A 15,545-nucleotide genomic window follows, 5' to 3' on the forward strand; every position below is an offset into this window, starting at 1 on the left:
GCCCCTGTGGTACATTCATCGGCTCCTCATAAAGTGGTAAAGTTGGGAGTGGGGATTTTAACACGCTTGATGCGCGATCTAGTATTTTGTTGAGAGGCAAAACAAAAATACTTGCACAATACTTAATTATTTTCTATTATCAATAAGTATTTTAATCATCATGCCAATGTCTTTGTCCTAATCTCGAAGTTATAATCAGTCACATATGACTTCCACACTATTAAGAGTAAGATTATAAAGTTAACTTCTCACTGCAAGACAAAAACAATAAAAGTAAGCTTAATACCTCATAATGTGCCTAATCAAAACATGTGGTTGCAATTATTTGCAGACATTATGACAGAAGAGAGTTAACCGTTTTATGAGTGTTTAGTTCTCGTACGTACGACTCTTCGGTTGGTCCCTGAATGGAGCATCAGTGCCTTGTTCTAAATGCGTGTGTGTAAGCGTGCCAGGGCTGGAAAGATGGCGGCCTGTGCGTTACGCAGAGGTCTGCTGAGCACTGTCAGTAAATATAACAGCAAACACGCACAGAGAATACTGAGTGTCGTGGACAGCAGCAGTGTGTTTGAGGTGAACAGACCGCGGTTACAATGCCAAGCCTGTGGACTGGCCGGCGGTGTTCAGCAGAGGAGGTTCATGTCGTCACGGTAAGAGACGCAGCCAGTGTCCTCCCCGGCAATGCTAACACGCTAAAGACTTTAGCTAAGTACGAGCTCTTCAAGATGGCACCGCAAACACATTGGCCCTCGTTGTTGAATGACCAGGAACGGTGCCTTCATTATGAGCGTGGTATGCAGTCGTGAGCTGACATTTAGCAGCAGAATGTGGGAAAAATGCAGTTGCCCTCTGCCGTTCATTAGCTAGCAGGGTAACTAGCCAGCGTGGGTTGAGCAACACCTGACGCGGTCTGATCCTGACTGCCACTAACCTACTGAGTCAATACATGTGGAATCACACAGTTATGAAAAGTTGTCACGACCTTGGAAGATTCTTATTTAATGATCTGTCAGGAGCATGATTGTACTTCGGTTAAAATACCTAATATGGATATCGCATGCTGTATATCTGAATCTGAGTTGACAGGGTCTAAATGAATTGATTGTTAGTTGAAGAGGCGCTTTTTTTCTTTTCTTTTTTTTTACTGTTGTAAAATTAATTAATGTTGTAGGCTTTAAGTTTTAATTCTGGGTCACTTACTGTTTATATCACACATCAGCTATTTGACATTACTGTATCGGTGCTTGCCAAAAGCACAGTCCTTTTACTTTAATACAGAGTATTACATTAATACAGAGTATTAAAGTAAAATGACTTTTAGCATAAATCATTAACCCCCCCCCGCGCAAAATAAACAAAAACATAGGAGCATCTAATTGAGATAGTCTCACTTTACTTTCCAATGTATAAAATCAGATATCTGCACTAAAAGTCCGATACAATATTTGCTAAGAAATATTAAAATTTCTTTATCAAGGCTCACAAAAGCTGAATTTTTCATGAAATGTTTTTTATGTTTTTGCTGCCGCTTGGACGTCAACTGATTTTCACTGAGTTAATAGTGGAGTGAATTGATTTCAGTGTTAAACAATGCTGTCATTGATGCTTCTGTGGCATGACTTGTGGTTGGGGTTGTAGAAATTATGTCTGTGTCGGAATCTATTCATAATTGGCCTGAGAGTCAGCAAAGTGACGTCTTTCAGTGGTGACATCACTGTTCAGTGGACAGTTTGGTACTTCAAATCATCAAATCAAATTTGCAACTCAAAAGAAACTTTGTACTCACAAAAGTAGTCACAAAATGTTGGAGAGCGTGTTGATGAACATGACAAAATGAAATGTAGTAACCAGGGGAACAGAGTAAATAGTCAAGGCTTTTGTTAAGACTGTTATAGGCCATGTTTTGTTTTCTTACAGTAGTGTTAATATCTGCAAAGTAGATGTTAATAAAGCTGCGTTTTTGTTTATTATATCATGCTGTTAGTGAAAGGAAGACTTCCCTGCAAACATGGGCTTGTTATCGTCAACAAAGCCACAATTAAAATGCATTTTATGCAACAAAATATTCCTGTCAGACTTGGGGTTAATAAAACATTGTTTTCATCTCTTATAGTGGTGAAATCTGCAGCTGATGTTTGAACATCCCCTTTAAAAACCTGCATAGTTCCGAACCATTCAAATGTCACGTCCATAAGAGAGAAAACCAATAGGAGAGATACACCTCTTAAGATAAGATAAGACTTTATTGATCCCACACTGTGGAAGTTTACTCGTTACAACCAGCAAGTATTACAGAGAGCATTACATTGTATGTTCTTTCAACTTAAATGTCTTTTTAAAGATTTTAATACCTAAACCTTACAAAATAAATAAATAAATAAAACAATGCACTGCAGCTGCAGTGTAATCCCTCCCTGCGTTTGTGCACCATCAACATACATCCACTAAAACTGTTTGTTTCTGCCACTGACAGGCTGTGATTGTCATAATCAGTGCTTGGCAAGATTATGCAAAGGATCCCTACAGAGATAAACCTTTCTGTTAAAGAGTGAGATCATTTTTATTTAACTAGAAACAGCCGCCATTTTATCATTGTAAAACACACTTCATTCATTAGTTCATTCATTAGTTTTAGTCATGGTTGTTTTTGTCTCCACTCTGTATAATGATTCTTTCTTAAAGTCGTAGTACATTCTACATTGTTGTTTAGTATGTTTTTTTACAATGTTTAACTTTAATAGTCACTTTTTCAAATTAGGACTAAATCAACCATTTTATGTTGAAGAGAATCACTAAAAGTTTCTCAGAGACAAAATGGGACTTAAAGCGTGCCCCTGTGCTTCTGTGTATATTTCAGGTTTCTCAGACATGCAAATATCTTTACCAGATGTGTTCAGTTATTTTGGGATGTTGTTGTAGCTAGCCATTTACACAATTAGCACAAATTCATGTTTACTCATGTAATTTTCATTGAATAAATGCTGAATAAATGAAAACCACCTCACACACCATGACCAAGCATTTTTTTGCTGCCCTCAGCCTGGACATGTGATCAGAGCTTACAGACTTAGTGCTAACATTAGTAACATGGGGACAGTCATATTGACTCAGCACACTACTGATCATAATTTAGGAGTTTAGCTCAGACGGTTGCTCTAAAAAAGTACAGATTTTATAGTTTTTGACAGTTGTTCTGTGGGTGGTGGTCCGTTAGTGTATGCCAGCTTACACACCTCTCTGCTTTGCGTTCACACCAGCAATAGTGACTTGTGATGGAGTAAAAGGATTTTGGCTGTGGGCCAGTGCAGAGAGGAACCAGGGGGTTTTCTTGTTTCTTAAGGGGTCTTCATCTGATCAACCAAAAAAAAAAAAAAAAAAAAAGGTGCTGTGAGAAATAAGAAAAAGAGCAGCAGAGGGTACTTGCAAAATACAGTCTCTGTGGGTGTACAGGTGGGTGAGTGCCCCCTCAGTGGCTGGAATAGCAGCAGTGATTCAACACCAGCTTGTATCTTGCACTTTAGTTTCTGTAGTCTTTTCATTGTGTAGTCACGTCTCCTGTCTTAATGCTGTTGTTGCCAACCTTCCCCCGACATGATGACAGCTCAGTGGCAAAATTACCTGCCTACACTGCTCCGGTACACAAGGACAAGGGTGATGTCAAGTGGATAGTTCCTGTGCTTATTGGCAGGGCGAGTTGTTGACCAGGGGTAGCTGTTGGCTGAGGCTGGGTTTGCTATATTTAGATCTGATTATCTCTGGCCACACAGTGTATTGACATTTTTCAGATTGTTGCAGAGGTTGAAACAGAGGAAACCATGTTGAATGTATGGCATGTGTACCATGCATGGTATTTTGAAAACTGTGGTATTTGCCCCTTTAGCCAACACAAGCTGTTTTTAAAAAGTACCAACAGAATCTCAGTGGATTTCATGGTTTAGATTAATGGATTAAAATTCAGAATGGATTAATACTTTTTTTAATGAAATGTTCACTCATGGATGGTTTTGGTGCAGATCTCATAACAAATATAAAAAAACATGATAAATTCTGTGTCACTTACTATGGCCAAATGTACAGACAGGAATACTTGAGTTAGTTGTGCTGAGTAAGCTGACAGTTTATAAGGCTAACTTCAGTGGAAGTGAACCTACCTAAGAAGAAGAAGAAATCCTTTATTAGTCACAATTACAGACACAACATGCAGAGTTAGTTGTGAAATTCTTTCTCCGCTTTTAACCCATCCAGCACCCACAGCGGGATTCGAACCGGGACCTTCTAGCTGTGAGGCAACAGTGTTACCACCTCTGACACCGTGCCACCAAGGGCTGTGTATTGTGTCAGAGTTGTCATGATCAGGGTCCATCAGCTCTGCAGCTGGTCCTGTGCTAGTTTTCTTTGGCAGGCATTGTGGGCTAAGAGTCCTGATGGTGGTGGTACATCAACTGTCTACAGTTTAAACCTTTGAAAATTCAGAGCAAACCAGTCATCTACGATGTTGCAACTTTCACCAAACTGTAGGCCCAGTGAGCACAAATGTTCAGAAGCTTTGAGCTGGGAGGAATTATGAAGTCCATCACTCTCCTCTCTTTCTCTTTTTTTTTTGGCCAAATTTTTTGAATTGTCAAAAATTGAGCCGAGAGTGTATCAGAAAGTTTTAGTGTAAACAGATACTCCAAATTCTCCAATGTTCGTGAAAAAGACAACACTTTGATGTCATGGTAGTGTGATACATTTCAGAGTTATTTGTTGTTGAGATGATGGACGCAGATTCTCAGAGGTTTGTCCTGATAATTGAATTTTTGTTAGAATTCTCCAAGCTCATCGTGCAAAGCCATCTTTGTTCCTCACTTGGCAGGTAGCTTAACAAGAATATGACTTGTTGTTGGTGTCTGAAGTTCTGGGTGATGCAGAATAAACATGTTAATGCTATGCAGGCATTGTGCCATGTGGAATAGAAACACATGATTTTTAAGGTATTTATAATTTAAGAAGTTTTTAATGTTTATAGTCTGGGTAGTTCTGATGATGGACCTCATGTATTTGTCATTTGCCCCCTCCTTTGATTTCTCTGCCCCAAAGATATTTGGCAGCAGTTATCTGCTACCTGATAAGCAATGTTCCTTTTTAACATGTTCACAACAAATTTGGGGCAGGGGATTTTCTTGTCTTCTATTTATCACATCTTTGTCACAAAAAATCTAAACACACATGCTCTGATCAAGGTCTGTTTGACCAAAGGTTTTCATCATGACTTTTACTCTATGTTTTTTTTGTACCACTAAAAGCACTATAGAGCCATGTTTTCACAAGTGGGTGTAAAATAGATATTTGTCCCTTTTGGTTTCTCACAGAGCAGATATGTACAATTTAATTCCAGTTGTAGCACTTTCACTGTATTTTCTCATAATAAAATCAGGTGACCTTGTCATTATTGTTGTGCAATGCACACATAGTAAGAAAATAACCTGAAACCAACTTCGTGTGTAATATTTCTGTAAATCCGCCTGTGCATATATCTCATTAATCCCCACTCTTCATCTCTGTTGTGAAGATTAGCTTTGCAGGGAGCACAGAAGTATGCGTGTTATTTATTTGAAGTGACCAGCTGTTGTCGTCAGTGGTAATATGGTGTGTGTGTGTGTGTGTGTGTGTGTGTGTGTGTGTGTGTGTGTGTGTGTGTGTGTGTGTGTGTGTGTGTGTGTGTGTGTGTGTGTGTGTGTGTGTGTGTGTGTGTGTGTGTGTGTGTGTGTGTGTGTGTGTGTGTGTGTGCGCGTGCGTCAGAGACACGGAGATTAGGTGGAACGATATTCCTGTTTGTTGGCTTCTGACAAGTCGAGGTGTTTTATTCAATCTTGTCAAAGTTGTGATTAAGAGTCGAGCTGAAGGGAAGCAGGGAGGCTGAAGTGAGTGAGGCAGCAGGATTTTCCCTCCTGCAGGATGAATGTAAATCGTTTCTATAGGAGGGAAAATCCTGACGCTCCTCTTCACAGTTGTGGGATTTCCTGTTGAGGCTCCTCAGGGGCTTAAAGGCTGTTTGTGTTTGTCCATATATGATGATGTTTTCATCTTAGTCCCTGTGTTTTATATACAAACCTGTGCGTGTATGTATGTTTGTGAGAGGTCGTATGTTTGTCTTTTGATGGCTGAAGGTGATTTTAGACACAGACACACACACACACAGGGCCAGTGTGTAATGGTGTTGCCTGTTTTTGGCAGGAACAGGCCTGAAGGGAAGATTTTGGAGACTGTGGGAGTGTTTGAGGCCGTGAAGCAGCATGGCAAATATGAAACGGGACAGGTAAGACTCTCACACACACTTTAAACCACAGACGAGCTGGCTCTTAGGGGCCCCTTAGAAAATCATTTAGGTCAATTTTGGACTTATTTTTAAATATCACTGCACTGTCCTGTGTTTGTACTATATGTTTGTTTTTAAGCTTTGATAAATCAGTAGCTTTTTTATTGTTATGAAAGCACATTTGTGTGATCCTGTCAAGTGACTGTAATCCCATCTAATAGATGCTTTATTAAACCTCCTCCAGATATAATCTCACAACAACTCATCCCATTTGTCCTTGTTGTTGTGCTCTCCTCAGCTGTTTCTCCACAGTGTGTTTGGCTACAGAGGCATCGTCTTGTTTCCCTGGCACGCCCGACTCTATGACAGAGACATAACGCCTCCCATGTCTGACAGGTAAGTCTCCATCTTTGGCTCCAGACAGGCCCTTGTTGACTTATGCCACATTTCCACTAGCGCGGCTCGACTCGACTCGACTCGACTCTACTCTACTCAGTTGTTTTGTGTTTCCATTAGGGATAGTACCTGGTACCCGATACTATTTTTAGTACCTGCTCTGGCGAGGTTCCAAGCCAGTAGAAGCGATACTATATGTGCGGCGTCCAACACCGGAAAAACAATCCTGCCCCCTCCATTGTAACGCCGGGCAACAGCAACCGCTGACTTTATTCTTTATTCTCACTCGAGGGAAATGGCTGCTCGTAAAATATCACCGTGGTCCGTCGACAAGGTCCAAATACAACATCGCCTCGATGTCCTCCATTGTTTGTCGGCTCTGTTTGCGTCGCGTACAAATTGACGTCATGGCAGTTTCGCGCAGCCGTGGTATGACGACTCCCCCTACGTTGAGGAGGTACTATGAAGTACTCAATTGTAATGGAAACTCAACCAAAGCAAGTTGAGTAGAGTAGAACCGAGTCGAGTGGAGCTGGAACTGTGTAATGGAAATGCGCCATTAGTAAGACCTGTATAACCTTTGTCTCTCTGACTTCCTTCAGCAAACCTGAGCCCCCAGGAGCCCACGGTTCCAAGGAGGTGAAGGGGAAGACCCACACCTACTACCAAGTCCTGATTGACACCAGGGACTGCCCTCACATAGTAAGTCACTACATGTTTTTCCTTTAAGACCTACAAGTACTACCTTACCTTATAGTCCAGAGCGAGCAAGTTCAGATGATGAAATGTTGAAGCTTAATAACGACAATGTCAGAATCTCAGTGATTTGTTTTTTGCCATTATTTATTGTATTTACTACAAGCCTGTAAATCCTTTGGGTTCATTCCTACTGCTATTAGAGAGGCTGTCATATACCTTGAATTGACATTGTGTACACCTATACATATTCTGTTTACGTAGATTTTGATTGTCTTCATATGCAGTGCAATGAGTGGAAATAACATAGGGAGACAAAACCACCTCTGTGGTACAATGTAGTGGTGATTGTCCATTAGTGTCTGAGTCACCGGTTGTGTGACTGTTTGTTTGTGTCGTCTTTGACAGTCTCAGAGGTCCCAGACAGAGGCAGTGACGTTTCTGGCCAACCATGATGACAGCAGAGCCCTGTACGCCATCCCAGGTATGCAGCCGTGTACAGACTGGTCTGGATACTTGGATTCATCACTGACATGCTAGCCACATGATGTCATTGGTGGGCACTGTATATCCCATTTCTATCAGTTTTGAAAGATAATGCTGAGGATACGGTCCAGCTCAGCAGCCATTTTGTCAGTTCCACTTCAGGACAAAGCATTCAGATTCGCATTTCTTAAAAAGGTCAAGTTGTAGCATTACGTTTGATCCTAGTCAGCAGTTTAGCTCTCATAGAACATACAACTTCCCATTTGAGGTGGTTATAATTGTTGCCTGTCTCATCCCCGTGTGACAGTATGTCTGTGTCTTTCCTCCAGGTCTGGATTATGTGAGCCATGAAGACATCCTGCCCTATAACTCGACAGAGCAGGCCCCCATCCAGCACGAGCTGTTCGAGCGCTTCCTCATGTACAACCCTGCCAAATGTAAACACCCTCTACTGTCTCTACTTCACACAAACCGTTTACAGTACCCAGGGTTTCACTTCCGTCTGCAACACCATTCTCAAAATGAACATACAGTGTGCATTTTTCATCCTGCACTGCTGTCATGTTCACTACTGTTCTGTAGTCATAAGTAATGTATGTAGATGACATCATGAAGGTCTTGCATGCAGTTCGTGTAAGTTTATATGTTTTTCATTTCTGTATCTTCAGTAATTAGCTGTGGTGGTTGGTTGTGTAGTTAAATGTCTTTATGTTTTATTCTCTTTAGTAAGCCACTGGTGGTACCACCCACCAGATTCACTAAAGAATGCATTTCCCTGATACACAATCACAAGTCATATGCACTCTCACATTTCCTTCAGATCTGCTGCAGACACCTGTGACATTGTCGAAGTAACAGAAAACATTGTTTCAGTAAATATTTGTGCATTTTGTGCTCGTCTGTAGCTCCTCCGTTCACAGCCAGAGACACCCTGAAGGCGTGGCAGGAGAAGAACCACCCCTGGCTGGAGCTCTCAGACGTCCACAGGGAGACCACTGAGAACATCAGAGTCACCGTCATCCCCTTCTACATGGGCATGAGGGTAAATGATCAGTGCAACTCTTACATGCATAAATCAGTGTAATACCAGTAAAATATGAAGCTTCTGCTGGATCTCCTGAAAGCACCACCTGTAGCTACACCAGCATGAAGCTGCCTATGTTGCATGAGTGTCATTTTGGGTGTGCCAGTCCAGACCCAGGCCTGCAGGCTTCTTGTAGACCTTTTCTGCTTTAGTTAGCTCTGTAGTGTTTTTTTTAAATACTAATGGAAATTCTCTCTTGTTCTCAGGAGGCCCAGAACTCCCATGTTTACTGGGTGAGTAACATTCTTCTCTTGTTATCTGGAGGTTCATCATGTGGAGTTGTCCACAAAGACAGTCACAGTGGGAAATCAAACACCAGCTACGAGGCAGGAGCTGGTGTATTTCACGCTAACTATTAACCACCGTGTGAACATGTCTGTGTGTGTTGTTTTCCTGCAGTGGCGGTACTGTATCCGCCTGGAGAACATGGGCAATGAGGTGGTTCAGCTGAGAGAGAGGCACTGGAGGATCTTCAGCCTTTCAGGAACCCTGGAGACGGTCCGAGGACGAGGAGTCGTAGGCAGGGTTAGTGCGATACACACAAATGCAGTATCCAAGACCCCGACCATCAGGAGGTGGTATCAGTTTACCTTTTGTACCTAGTAAATGATATGTTTTCATACATGTGCACTGTCTTTAGATATCATACATTCAACAGATCTTGTGTAACCCTGTCATATCATATTTGTCTTTGTGTGCCGTCACAGGAACCCGTGTTGTCTAAAGAACAGCCAGCCTTTCAGTACAGCAGCCATGTGTCTCTACAAGCCCCCAGTGGTCATATGTGGTGAGTTTACATGTCCTTGCATCAGTTTACTGTTACACACATCCCATCTCTGCTACAGTACATGTTCTACTATTTAGTACATCTTCTACAGGTTTAACATAACTTTTTGACTCATCCTGTCATCTTTGAATACCTCTCATGTGCTCTGTTGCTAATTCACTGCTCGCCAGATTGAACTCATTCCATTATTTGTATTTAGGGGGACTTTTCGTATCGAAAGGACTGATGGCTCCCACTTTGATGTTCGCATTCCTCCTTTCTCCCTGGAGAGTAACAAAGACGACAAAGCGCCCCCTGCTGGCTATTCATTCTAACTGCGGGTTGTCACCTCCCACCTGTGAGGGCCTTGACATGCCGTCAGTCCTGGTCCTGTCTGAGGTGTCTAAAATTGTCCTCCCCCTGTAACGTTGCCTCTGCCTTCAGCAAAAGACCAACATGAGTCAGGTTATGCAAAGGGAAACTACAGCATTGTCCAGATCATCCAAATGCAGGCCCACCTTGCCATTTTCACCCACCAGCAGTGTACCATCAATTAAACCATATAGGTTAGAAAACTGATGCTTCCTCACTCCATGGTGAGCTTGAATAGCAGAGGAAGAGCATTGATAGGTAGGGAGGGGAGTTAATTGCCAAGCTGAGCTGGGCATTGTTGTGCATCCAATAGCTGAAATACTGACCAGTTTGTTTTTATAGTGGGAGTATTTCCTGCAGAGCTCTGGGTTCATGAAAAGAGAACAACAACTCCAGCTGAGCTTCATACTGAGACTTCAATGGGATACTTCAAATCAACATGTTTCAAACTCCTCCCTCCTAAATGATCTTCTCTTTTGAATTTATGAAACGGTGACGCATGACTTTTATCCTGGAACCTGTTTTCTTATAATTTTTTAAATTCTAGTCCCACCCTTTCACAGTTAAGGTGTGTCACACCTCTGTGGGCCACTTATGAGAGGAAAATGAGATCAAATTTGTGGCTCTTACAGTGCAGATGTATCTAGGCTTTCCTGTTTTGACAGCATTGAAGCACAGTGGATGGTTTTCAGTCAGAAGCTGATCAGCAGGAAAAAGGCTCTTAAATCTCAAAGTGGAAACAAATCTCAAAAAAGTATAAAACGATTCACCCCCTTCATGTCATCATTTATGCAGTAGATATGCCTTTGGCAGCCATTAGCAGCTTCTCCAGTCTGCAGAGAGGACTCCTCAGCTGTGTGTAGCTGGACAATATAGTTTTCCCCCATCCTTAGTGTAAAACTGCTGAGCCTCTCCAGGCGCAGTTGTCCTGCTACACATTCAGGATCAAACCTCTTCACTTTCAAACATCAACGTTGTTCTGAAGCATTCCACGGCCTGCTGGAGAGAAGCGTCTCCATAGCATGATGCTGCCGCGTCCACATTATATGGACAGTTGATGTGGGGTCTTTGGTTTAGTGTACAGGCCCAGCCATGGCAGCATGTAGCTCCCTCCAAGGACCTCTTACGGTCTCCCTCATCAGTGCCCATTTCACAAGGGCACACAGTTTTTGAGGATGGCTCGCCCTCGGCAGATTGACCGCTGTGCCATATTCTGAAAATGTTACATTCAACCCATCAGAGGTTTGTGTGGAGGTTTCTTTTGTCTTCATGATGCCATTATTGCCAGCAAAGAGAAAAGGCAGCCAGCAAACCTTCCAGGTACACATGTATGTAACTCTAAAATCACTTGCCACACCCGGACTACACTATTTTTTAATTTTACTTTTTTTGGATGACATCTGGTTCCTCTTTGACATTCAGGGAATAGGACATCCATCCACTGTGAGTTAATGTTGTGAAAGATCAAACTGGAGAAGTCCAGGAGATCTGAATATGCCTCAGAAGCACTGAAGTGTGTGTGTTGACTGGCCAAAAAACATCCCCTTTGCTGGAAAAGAGGTGAGGGTCAGGTCTTTCAACAATGAATGCAGCACACCATTAAGTAATTAAAGTAAGTGTGTGTGTGTGTGTGTGTGTGTGTGTGTGTGTGTGTGTGTGTGTGTGTGTGTGTGTGTGTGTGTGTGTGTGTGTGTGTGTGTGTGTGTGTGTGTGTGTGTGTGTGTGTGTGTGTGTGTCTGTCTGTCTGTCTGTCTGTCTGTCTGTCTGTCTGTCTGTCTGTCTGTCTGTCTGTCTGTCTGTCTGTCTGTCTGTCTGTCTCTACCTGCTCCCCTGCAGTCTGCTCTCTAAAAGCCAGATTGAAGTGTCCATCCTGTGCACACGTGCTGGATGTTTTTGGTTCTGACTGTTTGACTTTGCGAACTCTGTGACAAGTTGTGAGCCTGCATTTTCTCTGGTGAAATGAGGAATGAAACCAACATCTTTGTTTTGATAAGTGATTTGAAGCAACTGTGATGGTTGAAATGCTACTGTAAATAGAGATGTAATTAAAGGCAAAGCAAATAAATATACCTTTTGAAAAGTACATCTTGACACTTCTTGTGTGGGTTTTGTTGTCTGCATGTAGCCGTCATGCATATGTAGGTGCTGTCAGCACGTGGAAAGAGGCTGGAAGATTTTTGCTTGTTTCCAGCATTGAAAGAAATGTAAGAGTACATCTAGTTCTTGTTCATATATGGTACAACTGTTGCTGCACATTCTAGCTATTATGTTTCATCGTATGTATTTTGGCTGTACCGGGATCGGGTGTGTGGAGTCCACATTATGATAATTAGTTCGTGAACTCCAGCCACCACTAGAGGTCAGTGCAGTCATCTCCATGCTGTCTCTACATACCTGTACGTCTCTAGTTCCTGTACCATGTGTCCACTTTGAAAAGACATTCACCTCTTGACCAGGTAAAACAGCATTACATGCAATGATAATATATCCCTTACTTTATCCCAATTCATGTTATCCTGTATGCAAAAGACCGAACTAGGAGATTCAGCCAGTTTAAAATGATTATCTTGCTTATTGACGAAGTCAGAATCAGACAACTGTAAGGTTTCGTGTTACAGCAACATGAATCCGTTAATTTAACTACTGGGATTTTTTACTGAATATATTGATACATTGATAATCTGCTGTAAACCGAGTTCACCGGAAATCATGCCGGATTTGACAAGGTATGAGTCATCCTGAGCAGATGTGAGGAAGGCAGCGTAACATCAATCTGACACGTTAATTTGATGGACCGTCAGCCCCGCCGGAGCGCCCTGTCCATCAGCTGCCAAACTGCAAAGTTAGCGGTGCACGATGCTCGTGCTCCTCCAGCCCCTCCATCACTTCGCGAGGAGGGAGGACTCGCGCTCACGTGCACTCGCCGCGCGCCCCCTCACAGTTGAGCAGAGGGTGCGATACATAATTCAGTCCCAGCCTGGGAACACCCCAGTCTCTCCCTCCTGTCAAGCCGCGGAGCCGCAGCCTCGACACAACGCGTGGACCGAGACGCCGATGCGGCTGTTTCCTGCTCCGGGGCGGATGGAGGATCAACCTTGGAGAAGGACGAAGGCTGTGTCTGCTGCAGGTTGTGCTTGACTTCCAGCGGCCGAGGAAGGACAGGGGAGAGCGAGGAACAGACAGCGCTGATCTTCAGGAGACGTAAACATTGCCATGCCCTGCTTCATGCACCAACTCCCCCTGTAGTCCTGCAGAGAGGGCTCAGTTTCAGAGAAGAACGGGAGGAGAGGGCGACGCTGTTGTCGAAGGTAAATATTGTGGAGACGCGGTGAAGTTGTGTTCGGGATAGGAGGCTGCGGCGGGCCACGGTCTGCGCGGGAGCCACCCTGCATCCTGACTTTGCTGTGTCCGTGTTTTGCGGCCATGCTGCAGGCAGCATCCTCCGACCTGTTCCCGACTTGAGCTCCACTCTGTGGGATTAACAAGTTCAAAAGCAGAAAAGTCGTGATTCCACCTTTTCATGTTTGGAGAATCCCCCCCAGCCTCGGATCACTCACTCCTAACTAACTGAGTGATAATGAACATTTTCGCGAGTAGTACAACAGTTTGGAATTATACTGCTCACAGTTCTTCACATTTCAGCCCCAAACTGTAGGTTTCTAGAAAGAAGTGATCAGCTGCAGACACTTTAATGAGCAAAGTATCCAGATTGATCAAACCTGCCTCTGCATGACTGCTCGGTGGGACCGGTCTTGTTCTTATCACAGTTGACGTTAACGCAACACAATGGGCGCCAAGCAGACCAAAGGCCAGGAGCCTGGAGGGGCCAGCCCTCAGCACAGCTGGAAGCGGACACCCACCAAGGAGCGGGGCGACATCTTGGCTTCCCTCATGCTGAAGTCAGGGGACCGGCTGAGCCGTGGGGGGACTCCGCCGCCCTACCAGCGCCGCATCGGCATGATCCAGGAGATGATGCTGATGGCCAAGCAGGGCAAGCAGGACGAGGCCACGGAGATGCTCAAGACACTCCGACAGGTAGCTGCTGTGTGTGTGTGTGTGTGTGTGTGTGTGTGTGTGTGTGTGTGTGTGTGTGTGTGTGTGTGTGTGAGGATCAAAACTGACTGCACGCACACCCATAGGGTCCAGACTGCTTTTTGAGGGAAACTTTTTTTTTACAGTTAGATTTAGGTCAAGGTTTGTTTTTGTGATGTGTTTGTGATTTGTGATGGTTAGGATCAGGGTTAGGGGCTCGGGAACACACTATGTCTGAATGCAGAGTGTGTAAAGCTTGCAGGGGTCGCAGGTTCACATTTCTAAACCAGAACATCCCTGGTTTGCTTCCTCTTTCCTTCCTGTGTTCATCTCTGTCTGTGTACGCACGTTGGTTCTTCCTCAGCTGATGTCATCACTGATGCTGAAACGAGCCAGGCTCAAACTGACTGACTGCTGACACACTGACTAAACAGATGCAGCGACTGACTGCCTGCAGGACTGATGAACTGAGCGCCTCTCTGCCTGTACGAGCCTCCCCGTCTGCCTGGACCTGTTGTGCTCAGCCTGGCTCTGCCGCACTGGTTCAGTGTGGAGGCTGCTATGATTTAGCCTCTCGCTGCCTTTCTAGACATTTGCAGCGCTTGGCTGGCTGTTGTTGTTACTGCTGCTGTTGTTGTTGTTGTTGCTGCAGAGTGGAGGAAAAGCCCAGTAGCAGACTGAAACAGTCTGGTGTGGTGAGAAACAAAGGAGAAGCAAGAAAGTGAAAATGCCACCAGTTGAATTGGAGAATTTGGAGAGCTGTGAAGAAAGGGAGGATCTGAGCGCAACAGGAGGAACGTTTCTGAATAGATTTCTATCAGTGGAATGAATAGGAAGAGGAGAGCAGATTTCTGAGCTCTCATTCCTAAAGAAAGTGCTGAACAGAATCTATATGCTGCCACTGTTCATTGTTTATCCCCCTATGACTCAACCTCAGGGAGCAGAGCCTCCAGCTTACACACACACACACACACACACACACACACACAGCTTTCACAGTTTATTGTTTGGGCTTTCGAGATTCCCATCAGGTCCTCTCTGTTACTATTTACAGTTTTCTGATCAAACCCTTTAAGATTGTTAATCCTCGAATCAATGGCAAACAGGCTTAAAGACGAAGGACGCCTCTCCGTCCATCGCTGTTAGGGAGGGGGGATTATCATCTTTGTCACTGCTTGACTAGGCTGTGATGCCCCAGAGGAGCAGAATCACAGTTCCCAGTTGGAAAGTGAAGACAACAACACAGCACAGTGGTTAGGCTTTGTTCAGACTGCAGGCAAATCACATTTGTTTCTCAAATCACATCTTTAAGACAGACTGTCCGCACTGTTTTTCGCAAGTGATCAGATTGGATTTGTGTGTCCAGGCATCACCAACCTATCCGCATGGGTTGCTGTGGTAACTACGTAGGTACC

The 15,545-nt window shown here is 43.8% G+C and overlaps 2 protein-coding genes across 3 annotated transcripts in view; both read left to right on the forward strand.

Annotated features, from left to right (window-relative positions):
- The first annotated feature begins 449 nt into the window (after window positions 1-449).
- On the forward strand, window positions 450-12,179 carry poldip2 (polymerase (DNA-directed), delta interacting protein 2). Of its 2 annotated transcripts, none has more exons than XM_070971082.1 (11): window positions 450-650; window positions 6,217-6,298; window positions 6,597-6,694; window positions 7,297-7,396; window positions 7,799-7,874; window positions 8,206-8,313; window positions 8,782-8,918; window positions 9,167-9,193; window positions 9,360-9,485; window positions 9,668-9,747; window positions 9,947-12,179. In XM_070971082.1, the coding sequence occupies exons 1-11, from the start codon at window positions 466-468 to the stop codon at window positions 10,059-10,061; spliced, it is 1,134 nt and encodes a 377-aa protein (XP_070827183.1). In that variant the 5' UTR covers window positions 450-465; the 3' UTR covers window positions 10,062-12,179. The 2 variants fall into 2 exon arrangements, with proteins under 2 accessions (XP_070827183.1, XP_070827184.1); XM_070971083.1 differs by having other exon boundaries at window positions 6,223-6,298.
- An 844-nt stretch (window positions 12,180-13,023) lies between these two features.
- Window positions 13,024-15,545, forward strand: part of lrrc75a (leucine rich repeat containing 75A) — a 60,916-nt gene continuing 58,394 nt past the window's right edge. Inside the window, exon 1 of the mRNA XM_070970921.1 lies at window positions 13,024-14,133. Within this exon, the coding sequence (XP_070827022.1) occupies window positions 13,885-14,133 (249 nt within the window). The 5' untranslated portion in view covers window positions 13,024-13,884. The remainder of the gene's footprint in view (window positions 14,134-15,545) is intronic.

Source organism: Chaetodon trifascialis, chromosome 9 (assembly GCF_039877785.1).
Source record: "Chaetodon trifascialis isolate fChaTrf1 chromosome 9, fChaTrf1.hap1, whole genome shotgun sequence".
Lineage (NCBI taxonomy): Eukaryota > Metazoa > Chordata > Actinopteri > Chaetodontiformes > Chaetodontidae > Chaetodon > Chaetodon trifascialis.

What these genes read in the sequence shown, in the direction of transcription:
- poldip2 (XM_070971082.1), top strand. Translation starts at nt 466, where the DNA reads ATGGCGGCCTGTGCGTTACGCAGAGGTCTGCTGAGCACTGTCAGTAAA. An exon ending in AGGAGGTTCATGTCGTCACG is followed by an intron (nt 651 to 6,216) that starts GTAAGAGACGCA and finishes TGTTTTTGGCAG; the next exon opens with GAACAGGCCTGAAGGGAAGA. An exon ending in AGCCCTGTACGCCATCCCAG is followed by an intron (nt 7,875 to 8,205) that starts GTATGCAGCCGT and finishes TCTTTCCTCCAG; the next exon opens with GTCTGGATTATGTGAGCCAT.